This window comes from Engraulis encrasicolus, chromosome 17 (genome assembly GCF_034702125.1).
Source record: "Engraulis encrasicolus isolate BLACKSEA-1 chromosome 17, IST_EnEncr_1.0, whole genome shotgun sequence".
Classification (NCBI taxonomy): Eukaryota; Metazoa; Chordata; class Actinopteri; order Clupeiformes; family Engraulidae; genus Engraulis; species Engraulis encrasicolus.
This window is the reverse complement of record NC_085873.1, coordinates 18,162,586-18,182,585: the sequence shown is the minus strand read 5'-3', so window position 1 is coordinate 18,182,585 and position 20,000 is coordinate 18,162,586. Positions and strand designations below refer to the sequence as shown.

Sequence of the window (20,000 nt, the reverse complement as noted above, 5' to 3'; positions counted from 1 at the left end):
CGTTCTTGACTCTTAGTTGTTATGCTTTCTCTCCTTAAGGCACTGCTTTTATGTACCTAAATTGCCTTTCAACACGTGTGTCTTATTATTCCATGCAAGAGTCTACATCTGCTAATTGTAATATAATGCAATGTGAAGTGACATTTAAAGTGTTCTGTAGGACAGTGGCGTTGTAATTAACTGTTTTAAAAGCTGTTGGTGTTTTTTGTTCCTTCTCATATTTATTCTCAGAAAGCACCATCATGTGGAAGACCACCCACAAAGAGGAGATGTCTCCAGCCCCCAACAGAGAGACCATGTGATGAGCCTCCTGTGACAAATTCTGATACCGAAGTAGGGCATAGCTTGGAGGATAGTCTGTCTCCACACCAATGTGATGTTGGCACTCAGTGGCCAGAGCGTAGCGATCATGATTATTGTTCGATGAAGTCAACAAAAGATGCAAGCACACAAACAGATCCTACACCATCACTGTCAGCTCATGACATGGATGATAAAGTGTCAAAATTTTACATTGGACTAGACATCATCAGCTTTTGGCAACTTTTGAACACCATCATTGGCTTTCTTCCACAGTCGAAGACGTTCAAATTAACAGTCCATGAACAGCTACTGCTGGTCCTAATGAGGCTTCGGCTTGGCTTAATGTTCACAGATTTGGGATCAGCAGATCTACAGCCTGTGATATGTTCGCAATGTGGAGAGCAACACTTTCCCAAGGGAAAATCTTTTTTTTTGGCTCCCTCGAGACACTCTGAATAGAGTAAGACCCTCAAGTTTTCTTGAACATGCATCATAGATTGCACTGAAATATTTGTCCAAAGACCGAAGAACTTGGGGAAAAGAGCAAAAACATACAGCAACTATAAGCATCACAACACCTACAAAGTCCTCTATTGCATAGCCCCCAATGGTTTTGTGATGTATTGTGTCAAAACTGTTTGGTGCCAGAGCTAGTGACATTTTTATCACAAAAAACTGTGGATTTCTGTCACATTTGATTTTTGGTGATCAGATTTTGACAGACCGGGAATTCACAATTGGAGATGTTCTTCCTCCAGGAGTGACATTGGCTATTCCAGCACTTACACGTGGATGTGCACAACTATCAGAACATGAAGTCACAAGAACCCGCCGTCTCGCCAATGTCTGAATTCATGTTGAACGTGCAATAAGAAGGTTAAAATGCTTCAAAATTTTGAGTAATGTAATTCCAGGTTGTTTAAAACATGTTGATGACATTTTGACTATTTGTGCAGGCCTGTGTAACCTTCTTGAAATCTTACAAACATGTTTGGCATACACTACACTTGTCCCTGTCTGTAGGCCTACATGTCAGCATCATCTTCCAACTTGTCAGCGATAATATGCCCAAGATATTTTGTACTGCTTGACACACAGTGATTGCCCTGACAGGTAAAACGTTGGAAAGACTTCCTGAACACAACACTTTTTTTGCATTGTACTGTATTTTTTTGCATTGTACTGTAGGCCTACATCAAACTCAACCCCAGAGCACACATTCAGAAGTTGCTGAAATTCAACAGTGCCGGGGAACATGGGCCTAATAACCAGATCATCAAATGGTTGAAAATGGTGCATGTGTTTTATTGTCTGTGTCTAAATCTCGTCATACATCCAGTGTGTTTTGTTTTTTTAACAGACGTGTTTTCACAATGACACTCTGAGAATTTACTTTTGAACAAAGTGTCTTGTGTATAAAATGGTGTGCAGACAGCCGGAGTGTGTGTGTTGCTTAAAGGAGCAAGTGCTTTGCAAAGATACCAGCTGAAAGTGCAATGCTTGACTTTTGATTAAGGTAAAGCAGCATGTGTTTCAGTTATAGTACCAACAACTGAACAATATGCTACTTTGGTTTAAGCATCGGCCTATTGTGTTTAAGCAGTAGCCTAGGCAAAAACTGTAACAAAGTAAAAACAAAACAAAGAAAATATAACTGGCGAATGAATTAAGAACCTGAATTTTCACCAGCATTTGACCGGTTGTTAATTTAAAACCAGGCATGCATATATATCTATATCTATCTTTAGAAAATAGGCCTACGTTAACAACAGGGAATCTTTATCTTTTCAGGTCAAGGTGGCCTAAGGTGCTGGGGGAAACTCTCTCTCTAGGCTAGGCCTAATCAGAAAGCAAGGTGTGTGTGTCTGGTTTTTTTTTTTAAAACCTGTCATTAAAGGGACACTGCAAGATTTATAGTTGTTTATTTCCAGAATTCATGCTACTCATTCACTAATGTTACCTTTTTCATGAATACTTACCACCACCATCAAATTCTAAGTATTCATTATGACTGGAAAAATTGCACTTTTCATACATACAAAGGGGGATCTCCTCCATCATGGTCTGCCATTTTGAATTTCCAGAAATAGCCATTTTTAGCTGCAAAAATGACTGTACTTGGGCCATAACAGAAAATCTGAGTTTATTATTTAGTAAACTTTCATGAAATACACTTTCATCAAATTTGGCAATAGGCAACCCAGTTACAATGAGCAGTATAGTTGCAGTACCCTTTTTGACCATTTCCTGCAGTGTCCCTCTAACTGATAAAATAAAGCCTTGTTGGCCTCAACATGTCATTAATTTCACCATGTAAATCGTGCCTTGCAAGAACTGATATTTTGAGGCAGTGTTAAGACAGTGGGTTGCACCAGCTGATTGCTTAGGCTACTTAACCACAGCCCTTTTAGAAGACATCACCTCCCGTCCTCTCCTTGTGGTAGCGTCTCCAGCAATAAGTAAGGATTTGGCGCCCCTTAGTGGCAAGCTGTGCACCCAGCGATGAACAGACAGACAGACTGCAAAACTCAGACAATCGCATATTATGTGGCAGAGGTAATGATAAAATGATGTCTGGTATAGTCAGGAGGTAATGAAAAAAAGCCAGTATAACATTTCCCAATCAATATAAGGGGGATAATGATTAATTAAATTGAATGTGTGACAGTGGCACCAGCTCTCTGTTAAGACTGGACACCACAGGTCAGCTCCTGTGTCTATTCCACAACACACTACAGCAAGATTTTACATTACATTACATTTCACTTAGCTGACGCTTTCATTTGTTCAAAGCGACTTACAACTATTATTTTTCAGGATATTGGTTACAGTCCCTGGAGCAATGTGGGGTTAGGTGCCTTGCTCAAGGGCACTTCAGCCATGGATGGAGGTGTAGGGAGAGGTCGTGGGGGATTCGAACCGGCAACCCTTAGATTGAAAGACCAACTCTCTAACCACTAGGCCATGGCTGCCCAGATTTCTCACAAAGAGCTGCATTGAAATGACATTAAGAACATTAGTAATTAATAACAAATTGCCTAGTAAAAAACACACCAGCAAGAGTCATTTAGTGTATTGAGCACAAGTAGCTAGGTTGTTTTTCAGTTCAGCACATATAAAAAACACCATCGAGTAAGCACACAGTATTGAACTATATTAAATTCACTATCTGTATGCATTTTAATAACTGTGTAAATAAACAATTCAAAATCGCTAAGGTTAATTCATTTTCCTTTAGCACTTAAGCCTACAGTATGTCATACCTTTGTCAGGTGCACTGATTCTCATTGATATGATGAGATTAGATAAAACTTTATTGTCTGTTACACCCATGAAACAGAAAATTGTCTTTGGCGTGGCTTCAGTGATTCTCACAGACATTAGACAAGGCTTGACCAAAAAAAAAAAAAAGACGACCACACAATACATTCATGCTGCAGCTGGACAGTTCATATCTTGTTCAGTATGGTCACAGCTGAGGGGATGAAGGATTTCTTGAAAGATGATAGATATATACATATAACTGAACCAAGTGTTTCTGCACCGTATTGAACAATAATCCTCTCAACATTAATCCAAGTATCTCTGTTGGGGGCTGGAGACATCTCCTCTTCGGGGGTGGTCTTCCACATGATAGTGCTTTCTGAGAATAAATATAAGAAGGAACAAAAAACACCAACAGCTTTTAAAACAGTTAATTACAACGCCACTGTCCTACAGAACACTTTAAATCTCACTTCACATTGCCTTATATTACAATTAGCAGATGTAGACTCTTGCATGGAATAATAAGACACAAGTGTTGAAAGGCAATTTAGGTACATAAAAGCAGTGCCTTAAGGAGAGAAAGCATAACAACTAAGAGTCAAGAACTAAGTTAAGAAAATGTGTGTATGTGTTTTCTTTTTAAGCCTAGATTAAAAAGTAGTGGCAGATGGGAGAGTCTCTAACGTCTGGAGGCAAATCGCTCCAAAAGTACTTTAACAACATATGGTTAAGGTAATTACGAAAAAAAGCACTAAGTTATTTGTTATATACATGTAAACTTACACTATATTCATATCCCATATTAAATATGGGATATGGGTGTTCCTGCGTTGGTCTGCCGTCAGGGAAGTATACTCCACACACCTAAGGAGGGTGGGAATAAGATGAGATAAAAACAAATATGCTTGACTGTTACACATGAAACAGAAAATTATCTTTGCCATGGCTGCAGTCATTCTCACAGACATTAGACAAAATACAGGACAAAGCAAGACATGTACACTGAGGTTGGATAGCGAAAATGATCTTTTGTTGAGGAAGGGTTACAGACATGGGTGTAATTTTCAGTCTGGGTGTTGGGGGACATGTCCATAGGCCTACCACTTTTGAGATTAACCTTGCTTATCCCCGCCACTTTATTTCCAATAAAATGCCAAACATTATTACAAATACAAACATGGTGGTCGATTTATGAGATGAAAATAAAATTGGGCTAGGTTATGGACAAAACAAAAGCTACCAAAACCTAGCCTGACTTATTGAAGTCAGTCACACGACCTGGCTAGCTTTGCCAAAACTCCGCTAGCATAACAAAAGAATTAGCTAAATTGCCAGGGTCACATTTCCATTTCAAAGGGCACACATACACAAATAATCGTAAATAATCACACAAATGTACCATGGCACACAGCACAGATAACCATGGGGCTCATGGTGCTACCAAAACCTAGTCTGACTTCTTATTAAAGTCAGTGTAACCTGGCTAGCCTTGCCAAAACTCCGCTAGCATAACAAAAGAATTAGCTAAGTTGCCAGGGTCACATTTTCATTTCAAAGGGCACACACATACACAAATAATCGAAAATAAGCACACAAATGTACCATGACACACAGAACAGATAACCATGGGGCTCATGGTGCTCTTCCCACTCCTGGGGAAACTTAGGTATTAATGAAAGAATGCTAAATAATCGTAACTAGCGTTAGCTAGCCAAGCTAAATAATTGTTGCCACCAGTTTATGTTACATAGACACTGGCTTACAATAGGCCTACTTAACTACACTAACCACCTAGAAATAAAAATACATACCATTGAATACTTGTTTGGGGGCAAAGTCCTTTCGGTGTACGTTTTTAATCCATATCTTGCGAATGTCTTCATCCTCAGCACGGCCGGGGAAGCGGTGTACACCGTAGGGCACACAACAAGGACAATCCTCTTTAAACTGTGGACTATGAAGCGCACATACGCTCTTTTTCCACATTTTTAGCGTTCTGCTGTTATTGTGACATCCGATTACGGCACACGTTAGTCCAGATCCAGACATATTTGTACAAAGATGATGTGAAAGTCAGGAACTTCATACGCTTCAATTACGAGTTTACGTCAGGGAGCACTTCAGTAATGGCTCTACTTCCGGTTATTTCCTCTGATCGGTGTATAAAGATCTATGGTGGCTTCGCACTAGTAGCCTTCTCTGCGTAATAGAAGCGCAATGTCTTCAACCTTACGCTCGAACGCCGGCTGATGTGATTGGCTGAGCACATTTGTGTGTCAAATACCGTCAGGACAGTCTCAAAAATCCACACACAAATACAATGGAAGTCACAAATATGTATAGGGTTTGCGAATATATGTAGACCGGTTTGCAAATTAATAGAACTGCGCTGGCATTTGTGAATGGGGTTACATTCATTTGTGCATCATGAATTATATTTGTGAATGTTGTTTCATTTGTTTGTGGATCATGAAATGTATGAATTATATTTGCGAATGTTATTACATTTGTTTGTGGATCATGAAATATATTGGTGAGTGGTGTGACATTCATTTCTTAATATTGATACTGTCCTCTCTCCATATGATTGTGCTGAACTCATTTTCCATCTCTCTTTGCCTGCTGGAGGGACAAATGGATTGAACAATGTGCATGGGAGAGACACAAGCGAGTGTTTACACGTGAGAGAGAGAGAGAGAGAGAGAGAGAGAGAGAGAGAGAGAGAGAGAGAGAGAGAGAGAGAGAGAGAGAGGGAGGGCGCACAGAAAAACAGCTATAAAGACAGACACAGCCCTTAGTGTTCAACTTCAGACAGACACCCAGACAGACAGTGAAAGATACATGCGCACGCACACACAACACACGCATGCGCACACACACACATACACGCACAAATTCACAAGGCTAACTCGCCCCTTCTCACAAGGTTTTAAAAACATTCAGAAACTATGGGCATTCATGGGCAGCTGCGCAATTGGTGTGAGAAACTGTTTGTGCTCCGCGATGATCGCGAGGTAAGGAGCGCACAGGAGACATTGCAAAGCACACACACACACACACACACACACGCACACACACACACGCACACACACACACACACGCACACACACACACACACACACACACACACACACACACACACACACACACACACACACACTCACACGCACACTCACACGCAAACGCGCATGCACACACGCGCGCACACACACGCACGCACGCACAGTGGCGCAACCGGGCACTCCAGGAAAGAAAGTTTGAACATTGTTTCAGCAACTTCGTTTCTCGTTGCCATCTGTGGGTTTGACTCTTGCGTGGACAGCACGCACCACGTGAGCAGAATTTCCCAATGACTGTGATTTCAGACTGATGCTTGAAATAATGGACTAATGTTTTGATCCTGACTGATGTAAATGTATGTTGTGTATGATGGTGGGGGGAATGCTTGGACAACTGTGATTTTCCTTTGTTTGTGATTTCTGTTATTTATAAGGAGTACATTTATAGGTTAATTGTATTGAGTTAGAAATGGCAATGTAATCAGGTGGTAGTAGCCTACTGTTAGTAATAAGCAAGCTATCACTCATTGGAAAACTGAATGATTGAAGTGTGTATGTAAACGGGAATGGGTAGCTCTTGAGGAGAGGGGCTAGAAACAGATAGTTGTGTGGCTGTGTTCATTTAGACAACTGCTGGTATACAGAGAGAGCAGTGTGTTGTGAATTTATGTGCCGTAGCATTTTAAGGTCTGAGTGTCTTGTTTGGATCCAGCATATATGTTATTATTTTGCGTATATTTCAGTTTGTTTTCAGATATGAAAATAAAGCCCTTATATTTTTGATATAAAGTAAATGTTTTGAGCTGCGTACATCTTCTCCCGTGAACTCCAACCGCAACGCGTGTCTTGATCAGTGAGAAGAAACACCTCACATGCACACACACAGGCCTAGTTCGCTCACTCAGGTGCACACTCTAATTTTATTTTTGGTTAAGATTCACTTGTGCACACAAAAATCTACTGTAGTTGGCATATTGTCAGACTTTCACAGACTATGCTGATGATTTGCCTTTCTGCCCACATTTGTTTTTTGCTGCAAATTTAGATGATTGCCTAGGAGTTGTAATTACAATCACACTAAAGCTTTGGCTGCTTATGTGGTATAACAGAGACAACAATATAAGCATAAGCATCCTTTGCAATCAATGGCCTAGATATTTCCAGTTTCCATTTGCAGCACCACCACTAGGAATGTGGGTCAGCTTTGGCAAGTCATACGAAAAAGTCTGGGCCTTTGGTGTTGTGGTCAAATTGCATGTACTATACTCCAGAAAACCCCAGAGTTCAAAGCCTGGTGGGTCTACACAGGATGGTGACATCTCTCTCTTTTGTAGGTAGGTTACAAAGAGTGTGATTTCTTGGGAACAGACCAACAGTGATGGGCAGAATGGATTCATTAGTTATATTTCAGGGTCACATATTCCAAATGACTTGGTTTAGCTGTCCAATTCAGCCAGGTGATTGGCTCGTTCAATGACCTGGCTGAATTGGACAGGTGAAACAAGGTCATTTGGAATATTTGGGACTAAATGAATCCATTTTGCCCATCACAGCAGAGCAGACCACAAAGAAAAACAGACATGTCATGTGCACTCACATTTCTTCCCCTTTACCCCCTCCATCCATCCATCCATCCATCCATCCATCCATCCATCCATCCATCCATCCATCCATCCATCCATCGGTTTGGCGCTTGACCTTACTGGTAACATTTAACTTCATCATCATATGCTTCTGAATTAGTCTACTTCTGCAGTTGTCAAGTCAAATATCGATTTTGTATCTTTGATGCATTTATCCGTCAGGCTCTGCCATACAGGCTATGTCCCCTTGATGGAGCTAACACTACAGTTTCTTACATTTCTTACACGTTGTTAACACTTTATGCTAATATTTTGCTAATGCTTTGCTGACACCCTCTGTCTGCCGCTGACCTGTGCATATCTTACCCCGGCTGCTGAGTCATCACACCCATTACAGCAACACAGGAAGCTAACGAAGACCGATCACCAGCGCTCCAACTGCGGATGTGACCTGGGTCCTAACTCAATAAGTGCCTAGCAACACCTCATGGCAACCAGCAACGTGAAGATGGATGCGTAGTTTGACTGCAGTGCTAGTGAACAGCCAGCACTATAACTGACTTTAGCAACTGCATCATAGAAAGGACTGAGTGATGCGGAAGTACTAGCACAGAGGCAGATCAAAGGGGCTTTTGATGGTCACAGGACGGGGGTTCTCTCTGTCTCTCTCTCTCTCTCTCTCTCTCTCTCTCTCTCTCTCTCACGCACGCACGCACGCACGCACACGCGCACGCACACGCACGCAACGGTGTGCCTGAGTCATCCTGTGCCAGAGAACTCTGTGACGTGGGTATTATGTGTTGTGACGCCCACTGGCGGGTAGCTAGTTTGGCAGCCTGGTGCCAAGGACCTTCACTGAGGACACACAGTCCTTTTAGTGAATCAAGGGGAAAATGGAATACCGAGAGAGAGAGAGAGAGAGAGAGAGAGAGAGAGAGAGAGAGAGAGAGAGAGAGAGAGAGATGGAGAGAGAGAGAGAGATGGAGATAGAGGAGGAGTAGAAAGGAAGTTATAGTCTGTGTGCAATTGAGAGATGTTACGGAAAATTAGACAATTAGTAAATACATACAAAAGATGGAAGGAGAGAAAAGTGAGAACTGCATAAGGCAGAAAAAGTCAAGGGGACAGACAGAGTGCAAGGCTCTGAAAGACAAACAGAGAAACAGCAAAACAGCAGGAAGGGCTGATGGAAACACAAAGGCTAATTGATTAACATTTGTGGGAGAACAGATAGTAGTAGTGACTGTGGAAAGGAGAGTATCGGGGAAGGGGTGGGTGGAAAGAAAGAAATAGTAGGAGAAATCTTGGAAATTGAGCAGAGAGTAATTCTAAAGGAAGAGAGGGATGGTGAGCACACAGAGGACAGAGAAATTGCTTCAGGAATGAAATGAAAGAGGATTAAGAAGACAGTAACAGAACAGAACAGTTCAGAAAAAGAGAGAAGAAGTCAGAGCCAGATGGACACTGGAGCAATGAGTGTATAAGAAGGACACGCTTCCTTCAGCCGAAGGGGCGGAACGACGCCAATAAAGCTGGCACTGGAGCCATGGAGTTCTCCCACACCCACGCCCACTACCATGGGCATCTCGGCCAGTGTTCCCAGCCAGGGGCCAGGGGCCCTCTCCGATTCACACTGCCCAGCCAAAGGGGGCCAAGAGGCAGGGGACGTGGGGCCAGGGGCACTCTGTGGGCAGGCAATGCCCCCACACAATGCACTTTATTAGACGGGACAGTGTCTCTGCTCTCTGCTCCTGACTAAGAGCCTTTTCATAGAATGCTTTCTTTCAGTGCCAGATAGCTTTGTACAACAGTATAAATATTTCCATATAAAGTATCTCGTGACGCACTTTAGCATAATGCATATGGAATAGCACACAAAGTGATAATTCAAAACTTGGGGAAGCTGTGAGTCTGAAAGTCTTTTGCGGATTAGCAAAAGGATCACCACTTCAAGTCAGGGAACTGGCTTTAAAGACGCTCGTCTTTCAGGAAGGAATTCAATTCTACTAAACAACAGATCAAGAGGTGGAATGTGCTGAGTTAACTGTGTCAAAAAAAATTGTTTAAACTTTTGAATTATTGTTTTGACGTGTTTACAATAGCAGAGCATGGTAGTCTTATAGAGAATATCAACGCAGCTTCAAGAATAAGTCTGAATAGGCAAAAACTAAGCTTACAATTTAGAACTTCATTCTTCTTGCAGTGAGCCACTAAGCCAACAATTATCACCATCCTCGTTGTGTGACAATAGAGTTCTGTCTGATATTACACTGTGAAAGAGCACTGCTAATGCTACAGGTCTCATTGCTAAACATGAGATATCTGAAGTTGTTCATCCTTTCCGGGCTTTACTGTGTAAAATCTGACAGGGATAAGGTCTTAAGAGCCAGACAGGGTTTACACAAACAGCTCTCGCAATCTTTGTCTCTCTCTCTGTCTCATTCTCTTGGTGTCTCTCTCTTTGTCTCACACGTACACATGCACTCATGAGACGGACACGGACACGGACACGGACACGGACACGGACACGGACACGGACACGGACACGGACACGGACACGGACACACCTTAGTGGTGATCTCTAGCGAGGCCCCCTGGTCGAGGAGAACTGAGGCCACGTCCTTGTGCCCCTCGCGGGCGGCCAGGTGGAGGGGCGTGTAGCCGGAGTTGGTGGTGGCGTCTGGGGATGCGCCGTGGTGGAGCAGCTGCTGCACTATGTCCGGCTTCCCCAGTCGACTGGCGATGTGCAGCGGCGTCTGGTCGTCCTGGCAACGAAAACATAAACAATGTAAATAAGAAAGAAGGTCACTTCTGATACAGAAGGTAGTTTTTCAGATGTATTGGGGCAAGTGCCGAGACGAACGTTTCAACATAGTCACGTCTTCCCCAGAGTCAATGTAAACAATGTAAAAAAAATACAAGTGCAAGTATCGACTAGCCCAGGAATATCAATATACCTTAAGGCAGCAAATGTAATTCACTACCAGGGGGCTCTTGTGATAATCCAGGAAGGGGTTTTGTGATTGAAGCTCCTATTGTAAGACTGGTGGACGAATCACTGCAATGTGTTTCCTACATGTAATCTTGTTCAATGCACTGATTGCTTGCAGTGCTATCCTGTGCCATGCAGAGGGATTTGAAAGACAACCTTTAAGCGTGTGCCCCTTGCCAATGATGAGTTCCTCAACTCTTTCTCAACGTGATAAATGATGAAGGTCAACCATTTGGCGTATCCTTAAAGGTGGGGGTGCAGGTTAACCACCATTGATGATGAATGGGTCCTAAAAGCCCTCAAGATATGTATACTGTTTGAAAAGTTCTCTGAAATGCTTTTTTGAATCCATAAATTAACGTTTTGTGTGAATGGTAGTGTATGGTGTGGTTTCGCACCAACAGTAATAACATCAAACTCATGTGACATCGATGACTATGGGCCTGACAACAACATTGTCACGCTCGATTTGCAATTAAATGCAATACGTCAATAAACCAACTCATTCCAGCAATGCCAAAAGCAGCAGCTGGTGTACTTCACAGCTCCCTGATACTGTTATATGTGCAGATTAAACAGAGGAAGTGTGAAGTTTGAAAGTGCTGCCTGCATTTCCAATCTCATCATCTGATGCGTGAGGGGGGACAGTATGTTGGATCCAGCTGTCACATTCTTGCTCTAATTGCCAATCAGTTATTTTGTATTGTGCCAGTGACACTTCTGTGCACTTTAGTGGCGCTTGAAAATCCTCCCTTTGACAAAAGCGACAACACAGAACAGACAATGGTATTTTGACGATGACAGAAATGGTCCGTGGGATGATAAATTGCACAGCTGTAATGGCAGAGGAGTGTTAGTTCAAGTTCAAGCTCCAAACTTGGCTTGGCCCTGACAACTGTCATGCCCCGACCTGCCATGCCCCGACCTGCCATGCCCCAACCTGCCAGGAGATGGCACCAGTCTGCCTCATCTCCTGGCAATCGGCTTGGGAAACCCCCAGGGCCGGCGCCACGGGGGGGCATTGGAGGGCATTGCCCCCCCCAGCCAAGCTGCTGTGCCCCCCCAGGGCTTATTCACCTAAACATGCTGATATGGTCATTAATATGCAACAAATGAGTATTTTTTTCTGAATACAGTAAATATAAAGTATAAGATAAAATTCCACCTTTGCTTAACCACCATAGCCCTAATAAACAAATAAATGAATAGGCTACACTATTTAGACATTGTCAGTAGACCCTAAATGTGAAATAATACGTGAACAGTGATCCTTTGAAATAATGGGATTGTCCCATATTTAGAAAAAAAAGTACTGTTCCGTAGAGCTGAAACTGAGCCCACAATTTGGTTAAAATGCAGGAAATTGCATCTAAGAAATACAACATTTTCTGGGGGAGGACCCCCATACCCCCCACCAAGGTGCCCCCCCATACTCCATCAAAATGTCCGTCCAACAACTTGGTTCTGTAGCCGGGTCTGGAAACCCCAGACACCTAGGCCTGCCCCTGCCCCTGCCAAGCTCACCGGGAGACCCCGCGACAGGTGATCAGTGGAATCACCTGTAGCCCATGCTGCAACTCATTGTGCAGGCTTTACTTAAGCCATTGACTTTCACTGTGACCTTGCTCGGTCAGGACGATTCCTTGCCACACAGACTCTGAACTCTGAGCACCCCCTGGAAAAACTTTGCCTCTGCCTCTGCCTTTGCCTTTGAAGACTTTTCCGTTGTAAACTTTTGATGTACTCACCTTGGTCGTAAGAAAACCCCTTTGTTCTACGTTTTGATGCTGAAAGACTTTATGTTAAGAAACCTGGGGAAAAAAAAGAAAAACAAAACTTTTGTTCTTTACCAACCGTCCTATGAGGAAGAAGATTTTTGTTTGAACTTACCTGTGTTAACTTTGAAGACCTGTGATGAAGAAAGAAGATTTATGTTTCCATGTGAATGCTTACCTGAACTATTGTTTGAAGAGCTGTGAAAAATAAAACCTACTCATTTGACCCTGATATTTTGTCTCCTGCGTTAGTGCTCCGGCAGCACTGAAACAGCATGACCGAGCCAAGTGTGAGCACTGCGCAGACTGAAGATCTTAGAGCAGTTGTATGCAGAATGGGAGAAGCCTACAGCGAACAATAGGGACGCATCCACAAGATGGCACAAACCATGAAGCAAGTGAACACGTCTCTCCAGTCCCTCACTCAAGCTGTGGCCAAGATGAACACACCTCCAGTCCCAACCCTGACAACCACAGGCCCGCGTCCAGAGGTATGCCTCCCTTCTCCCCAGAGGTTTGATGGAGACCCAGATACCTGCCGTGGTTTTTTAATCCAGTGTGCCCTGTCCTTCCAACTACACCCCAGCAGTTTCCCCACTGAAGAGTGGAGGGTGGCATACATCACCACCCTGATGTCAGGCAAGGCACTGGTGTGGGCTACAGCGCTCTGGGAGAAAGACTTAAACCTCTGCCACAATTCTTCAGACTTCATGGCCCAAGTCCAATCAATATTTGGGCACCCCACTGGCCAAAGAGAATCCGGAAAGCGCCTTCTTCAAATAAAACAAGGAATGCGGTCTGCTGCTGAGTATGCCATTGAATTCCGCACCTTGGCCACTGAGGCTGGCTGGGAGGCAGACTGTCTGATGACCACCTTTTATCATGGACTTCAAGACTACCTGAAGGATGCCCTCGTCAACAGGAACTGGGGGTCCGGTTTGGAGGATCTCATTTCCCTCACCTCTGAATTAGACCAACGAACTCGTGAACGTAGACGAGAGCGCCTCACCAATGCCCAGTTTCCTGAGCCCCTCCGGAAAGCTCCAGCGACCTGGCAGTCCAATGGCAGAGGAACCCATGCAGCTGGGCCGATCACGAATTTCACTAAAAGAGAAGGACAGAAGAAGGCAAGAAAATCTCTGCTGGTACTGTGGAGAGGCCGGTCACTTCCGTGACAAATGCACTGTGCTATCGGGAAACGACAAGGCTCGCTAGGTCATCGAGGACCTCTAGTGAGCAGAGCAAAAAGGTCCTCTCGTCCATCTTCACGCCTACAGCTTCCAGTGACACTTGAATGGGGGGGCACTCCCAATGACAAAACATCACTCCAAGCATTGATCGATTCTGGCGCTGAGGAAAATCTCATGGACATTAACCTGGCCAAACAACTCCATGTCCCCTATGAGGTGAGCCCCTCTTCCTACTCTGTCCAAGCACTAGATGGTCGGCCCCTAGGGTCAGGCAAGATTGATTTTGTCACCAAACCTTTGAAATTACGAGTGGGCAATGACCATGTTGAGTGGTGTAAATTTTTTCTCATCTCCTCACCTAATGAAACCGTAGTATTGGGTTACCCCTGGCTTAGAAACCACTCTCCCCAGTTTGACTGGAAGAAGGGCACTCTTTTATCATGGAGCCCTGACTGTGCCAAGACCTGCAGTAGCAAACGCCCCAAGACCCATGGTGTATATGGCACCTCTGTTCAACAGTCTCCACAGCTCCCTCCAGCGTTTCCAGAGGTAGACCTCACGCTTGTCCCTCAGCATTACCACGACCTGGCACAAGTATTTTCTAAAACTAAGGCTTGTGCTCTTCCTCCACATAGGCCCTACGACATGACAATTGATCTCTTCCCAGGATCCATGCCGCCAAGAGGCCGGCTGTACCCGCTATCAGTGCCAGAAACCAGAGCAATGGAGGAATATATCCAAGAGGGACTCAGCAACGGTTGGATACGACCATCAACTTCTCCCGCTTCAGCAGGATTCTTCTTTGTGTCCAAAAAAGATGGAAGCCTCCGCCCCTGTATTGATTATCGAGGCCTGAACAAAATTACTGTCAAAAATAAGTACCCACTTCCCTTAATGTCCACTGCCTCTGACCTGCTCAGAGGGGCAACAATCTTCTCCAAGCTCGACCTGAGCAATGCTTATTATCTAGTTCGTAGTGGGGATGAGTGGAAAACAGCTTTTAGCACTACCACTGGCCATTATGAGTACAAAGTTATGCCTTTTGGTCTCTCTAACTGCCCCTCTGTCTTTCAGGCCCTAGTGAACGATGTGCTGAGAGAGCTGATCAACAGGTGTGTCTTTGTATTTTTGGATGACATTCTGATTTTTTCCAAAGACATTGAGTCTCATGTTCTGCAGGTCCGCCAGGTGCTCAAACTTCTGCTGGAGAACCACCTTTATGTCAAGCCAGTTCCATGTGACAGACACATCCTTCCTAGGATTCAAGATCTCTCCGGAGGGAGTCTCCATGGACCCTGGAAAAGTGCAAGCTGTAATTGACTGGCCTGAACCTACATCTGTGAAGCAGGTACAACGCTTTATTGGCTTTGCTAATTTCTATAGGCGTTTAATTCGAAATTTCAGCAGCATTGCAGCACCCATCACAACACATCCAAAATCAATTCACTGAAGCACAGACTGCACTGTAACAACAACATGAAGCTAATTCAGACAGACACGTGACGGCTGGTTCTGCTGCATTACTAAGTTGTGCACGGCCACTCAAATTAGTAAGTTGTGCATGGACACTCAAATGGCTATATTGTGCACTCAAATCTGCGAGTGACTGTAGCCAGGTAAATGGGCCTATTTACCAATTTTGTCATCAAGAACACTGCAGAACATACCGATAGGACCCTCTAATATTGTAAATATGAAACCCAAGACAAATGGGCATAAACACCAAGTAAAACCATTAGACTCAAAAGCAATGTTTGGATATTACAGCACTGGGTCTCTGTTAAAAGACTAATTGTAAGGGCAACATATTCAGAATGTGTGCAGGTCCATGTTAGGTGACTTATGAGGCAGAAATGCTAGAATAGGAGGTGCCGTGAGAAGAAAAGAGTCTGCAACAGCTTGTGAAAAATAGAGAGAGATGGCCCTGTTCTTTGGGGAAGTGTTTTGATTAAGATTGCTTCGACAATCATGGCAATAGAGCTGGGGGGACGATGTTCTTGTGATGAGCACAACGACAAGACACAAGCCTTTTATGTTTCAATACTGTAAGTTGGTGCAGATTCCTTCCAGTATTCCAATACACATTATCATAAATAAATGTTGAAATGGATGAATCCTGATTTTTTACTGAATAATATTGGTCTACTTTCATCTTAATTTGGTATTGCTCCACAGTTTTGGCAGACAGTACCAGTGGGTACCTCTTAAAATGTACATCTTTAAGTCACATTATGAAATTTACTGTGCTATTTTGGTCCTGTTCCACGTGTAAACCTTGCATTCCTTGGGAGGGGGTTCCTGCTATACTGAAATAAACTCCCAGGTGATACAAGTTCAAACTAACACTGTTTCACTTGTCCCCCCACACTTGCAATCAACAGTAATCCTAAGAAAAAACACATCAACACTTCAGCAGAGACCCACAGTCTCATAAACTCCTCACACATACGTAGCATGAAATTTAGGAAACGTAGTGAAGCAGCATTTGCAGTTTCACTAGCCCAGTAAGTCAGTGCATTTCTATTGCTATGGATTACTGGTGTCCTTGGAAAGGCAACAGTCACCTTCCCTGAGTCGAATGCAAATCAGCAGAGGGCAAATTGTAAATAGTGTAGTAAGAGTGTTCCTACGCTGTGTGATGTGTTTGTATTTATATTTAGCATGCAATATTAATCACTATAGTGACCTACACATAATGGAACACAATGGCATCATGCAAGAATAATGTGGCTATGCTGTGTTGAATTGCGTCGAATCACGTAGTGTCCGGTGTCATCTATTATCTTGAAATCTTCATCTTAAGTTCAAAACTTCTAGTAATGTTCTGATGTGTTGTCTTATTTTGAATTGTCCTGTATTGTACAGTGTTTTACAACTTTGGTGTCAAAGCTTACTTTGTGTTGTGCTGCAGAGCCTGTAACTAGCAAGTAGCCTTCCTTAGACCTGTTCTTTTTGCTTGTGTTTCGTTGTGTTGTTTTGTGTAGTATCATCCTGTAGTATGTTACCTTAGCTAGTTTTGTCCTGCTTTGTGAGGTGTTGTGTTATACAACAAGTAGGCTACTATAGAATAGCCTACCATAGCCTTGGCCTTGTTGTGTTGTGTTGTGTTGTGTTGTGTTGTGTTGTGTTGTGTTGTGTTGTGTTGTGTTGTGTTGTGTTGTGTTGTGATACTGACTAGTAAATGAGTAGCCTTCCTTAGTCTGCTTATGCTATATTATGCTGTGTTGTCTTGTGTTGTATTTCCTCGTGTGTTGTCCCATGTTAAGTTGTGCTGTCTTCTTTTGTGGGGTTAGCATAACAGCTGTAGTGTGTAGCATGCTGTGTCGCATGCCGCTGTCCCAGATCAACGATGGGTCCGATTAACTTGGGCTGGTCACCTAGAACTTCTTGGAGTGCTCACCGCACTCACGAATTGACTTGATTTGAAACAACTTGCACAACCATAGCTGAAGTGTTTGAGAATACAATCACGCACAAGGATGAGTCTCGGAGGTGTTTACGTTGACTTGATGTATTTACTGTCTGAATACACTGTATTAGTGCGCTACTAGTGTAGATCACTCCGCCTGTATGCACTATATAACTCCATAATATAACACAAAAAAGTGTATTCATGGTTAATTTAGTGCGACGGGATGCTTGTCTCGTCGAACCGTAGTGTAGCGCACTAATTTCCAAAGTGTAAAATTGAACCTAACGTGAACAGCTGTTTATCATGCCATCCCAAGTTAATCGGACCCGACGTTGATCTCGCACACCGTGTTGTGTGCTGTGTAGCACTCTGTGTTGTCCAGTGAGCGTAGCCAGCATCCAAACCCGCTTGCGATTTGTGTGATGCTGTGTTATGTTGTGTATTGAGCCTTCATGTTTTTTGCAGCGAGGTGTTGTGCAGTGTAGTGACTTACAGGTGGATTAATAATGTGTGTGTTGTGTTGTGTTGTGTTGTGTTGTGTTGTGTTGTGTTGTGTTGTGTTGTGTTGTGTTGTGTTGTGTTGTGTTGCAACTATCCTACCTTAGTCTTATGCTTCGCTATGATGTGTTGTATAGTGTAGTGAGTGTAGCATAGTCTTGTGTTTTGCTATGCTATGTTATGTTGTGTTGTGTTGTCTTGGGTTATGTAGTGAGTGTAGCATAGTCTTGTGTTTTGCTATGTTGTGTTGGGTTGTTTGTTGTACAGTGTAGTAAGTAAGTGTAGCACAGTCTTGTGTTTCGCTATGTTGTGTTGTGTTGTATAGTGTAGTAAGTGTAGCACAGTCTTGTATTTTGCAGTGTTGTGTTGTGTTGTGTTGTCTTGTGTTATGTAGTGAGTGTAGCATAGCCTTGTGTCTTGTGTTTTGCTGTGTTGTGTTGTGTTGTATAGTGTAGTAAGTCTAGCACCGTCTTGTGTTTTGCTACGATGTGTTGTGTAGTGTTGTCTTGTGTTGTGTAGTAAGTGTAGCACAGTCTTGTGTTTCGCTATGTTGTGTTGTGTTGTATTGTGTAGTAAGTGTAGCACAGTCTTGTATTTTGCAGTGTTGTGTTGTGTTGTCTTGTGTTATGTAGTGAGTGTAGCATAGCCTTGTGTCTTGTGTTTTGCTGTGTTGTGTTGTGTTGTATAGTGTAGTAAGTCTAGCACCGTCTTGTGTTTTGCTGTGTTGTGTTGTGTTGTATAGTGTAGTAAGTCTAGCACCGTCTTGTGTTTTGCACGATGTGTTGTGTAGTGTGGTGAGTGTAGTGTAGAGTCCTACCTTGGCCTTGGCCTCCACACAGGCCCCATTCTTCACCAGGAACTTGACCACGTCCGCCTGTCCCGCTCTGGCAGCCATATGCAGCGCCGTCTCTCCCCTCTGAAGCACAAACACACACACACACACCACCACCAGCACATGTGCTGTTAGGAGCTTCCAGATACGTAGTACGAGCCTGAGTGCCCCATGACAATGACGGTTAAACTGTTCAAGGGGCCCTATGGCCTCGCCTCCTTAGACCCCTTCCCTCCTCTCTCTAACTTCCCTCCCTATATTTTCCCCTCTCTAATTTGCTCTCCCTGTGTCTCTCTTCTCTCATCCATTGCCTCACTTGTTTTACCTCTGTATTTTTTCTTCTTTGTCTTTATTCCTCCCTCCCTGCCTCCTCTCGGGTGTTATGCCACTCTCTGTCAACTAAATCCTGTGTGATGTACATTCTTGCTCTCTCTCGCTCTCTCTCTCTCTCTCGCTCTCGCGCTCTCTCTCTCTCTCTCTCTCTCTCTCTCTCTCTCTCTCGCTCTCGCGCTCTCTCTCTCTCTCTCGCTCTCTCTCTCTCTCTCTTCCTCCTCCTCCTCTCTCTAGTGTTTGGGCTGGCTCCAGCCTGAGAAGGCCAGCCTCCCCCAGACTGAGGGGCCAGTGGATATGCCTCCATGGCAACACACTCCTGCGACAACCAATTGCCTGCCTCCTAGAACACACCTCTAGATACACACACACACACACACACACACACACACACACACACACACATATTCTCTCTCTCTCTCTCTCTCTCTCTCTCTCTCCTCTCTCTCTCTCTCTCTCTCTCTCCTCTCTCTCTCTCTCTCTCTCTCTCTCTCTCTCTCTCTCTCTCTCTCTCTCTCTCTCTCTCTCGCACACACGCCACACGCCCACGTGCCTGACTGGAACCTTCCTTTAGCGGGGGCCGTGATTACAGGCTAGGCTGTCCTGTCCCGCAGCCTCAGTGGATTCCACATGTAATTGCCGGTGCTGTCGGTGGACCCCCACGTACAACACACACTGCTGTCTGTCTAACCCTCATTCGCATGCACGCTAGGCTTCAGTGGCTTCAGTCTGGTTGTCTGTGTGTGTGTGTGTCTGTGT

At 43.9% G+C, this 20,000-nt stretch overlaps 1 protein-coding gene and 1 long non-coding RNA gene across 4 annotated transcripts in view; both read right to left on the bottom strand.

The window, feature by feature from the left end:
• ank3b (ankyrin 3b) overlaps positions 1–20,000 on the bottom strand; it is a 262,028-nt gene that overhangs the window by 82,658 nt on the left and 159,370 nt on the right. For all 3 annotated transcript variants that reach the window (XM_063221923.1, XM_063221924.1, XM_063221921.1), the window contains exons 14-15: positions 18,897–18,995; positions 10,780–10,977 (exon numbers count right to left, since the gene is read on the bottom strand). In XM_063221923.1, coding sequence (XP_063077993.1) covers positions 10,780–10,977; positions 18,897–18,995 — 297 coding nt within the window. The remainder of the gene's footprint in view (positions 1–10,779; positions 10,978–18,896; positions 18,996–20,000) is intronic.
• LOC134467293 (uncharacterized) lies at positions 3,596–5,991 on the bottom strand. Its single transcript, XR_010038504.1, has 3 exons — positions 5,382–5,991; positions 4,354–4,434; positions 3,596–3,946 (listed from the first exon to the last, which is right to left on the bottom strand). It is a non-coding gene; the product is annotated as an uncharacterized LOC134467293 (long non-coding RNA).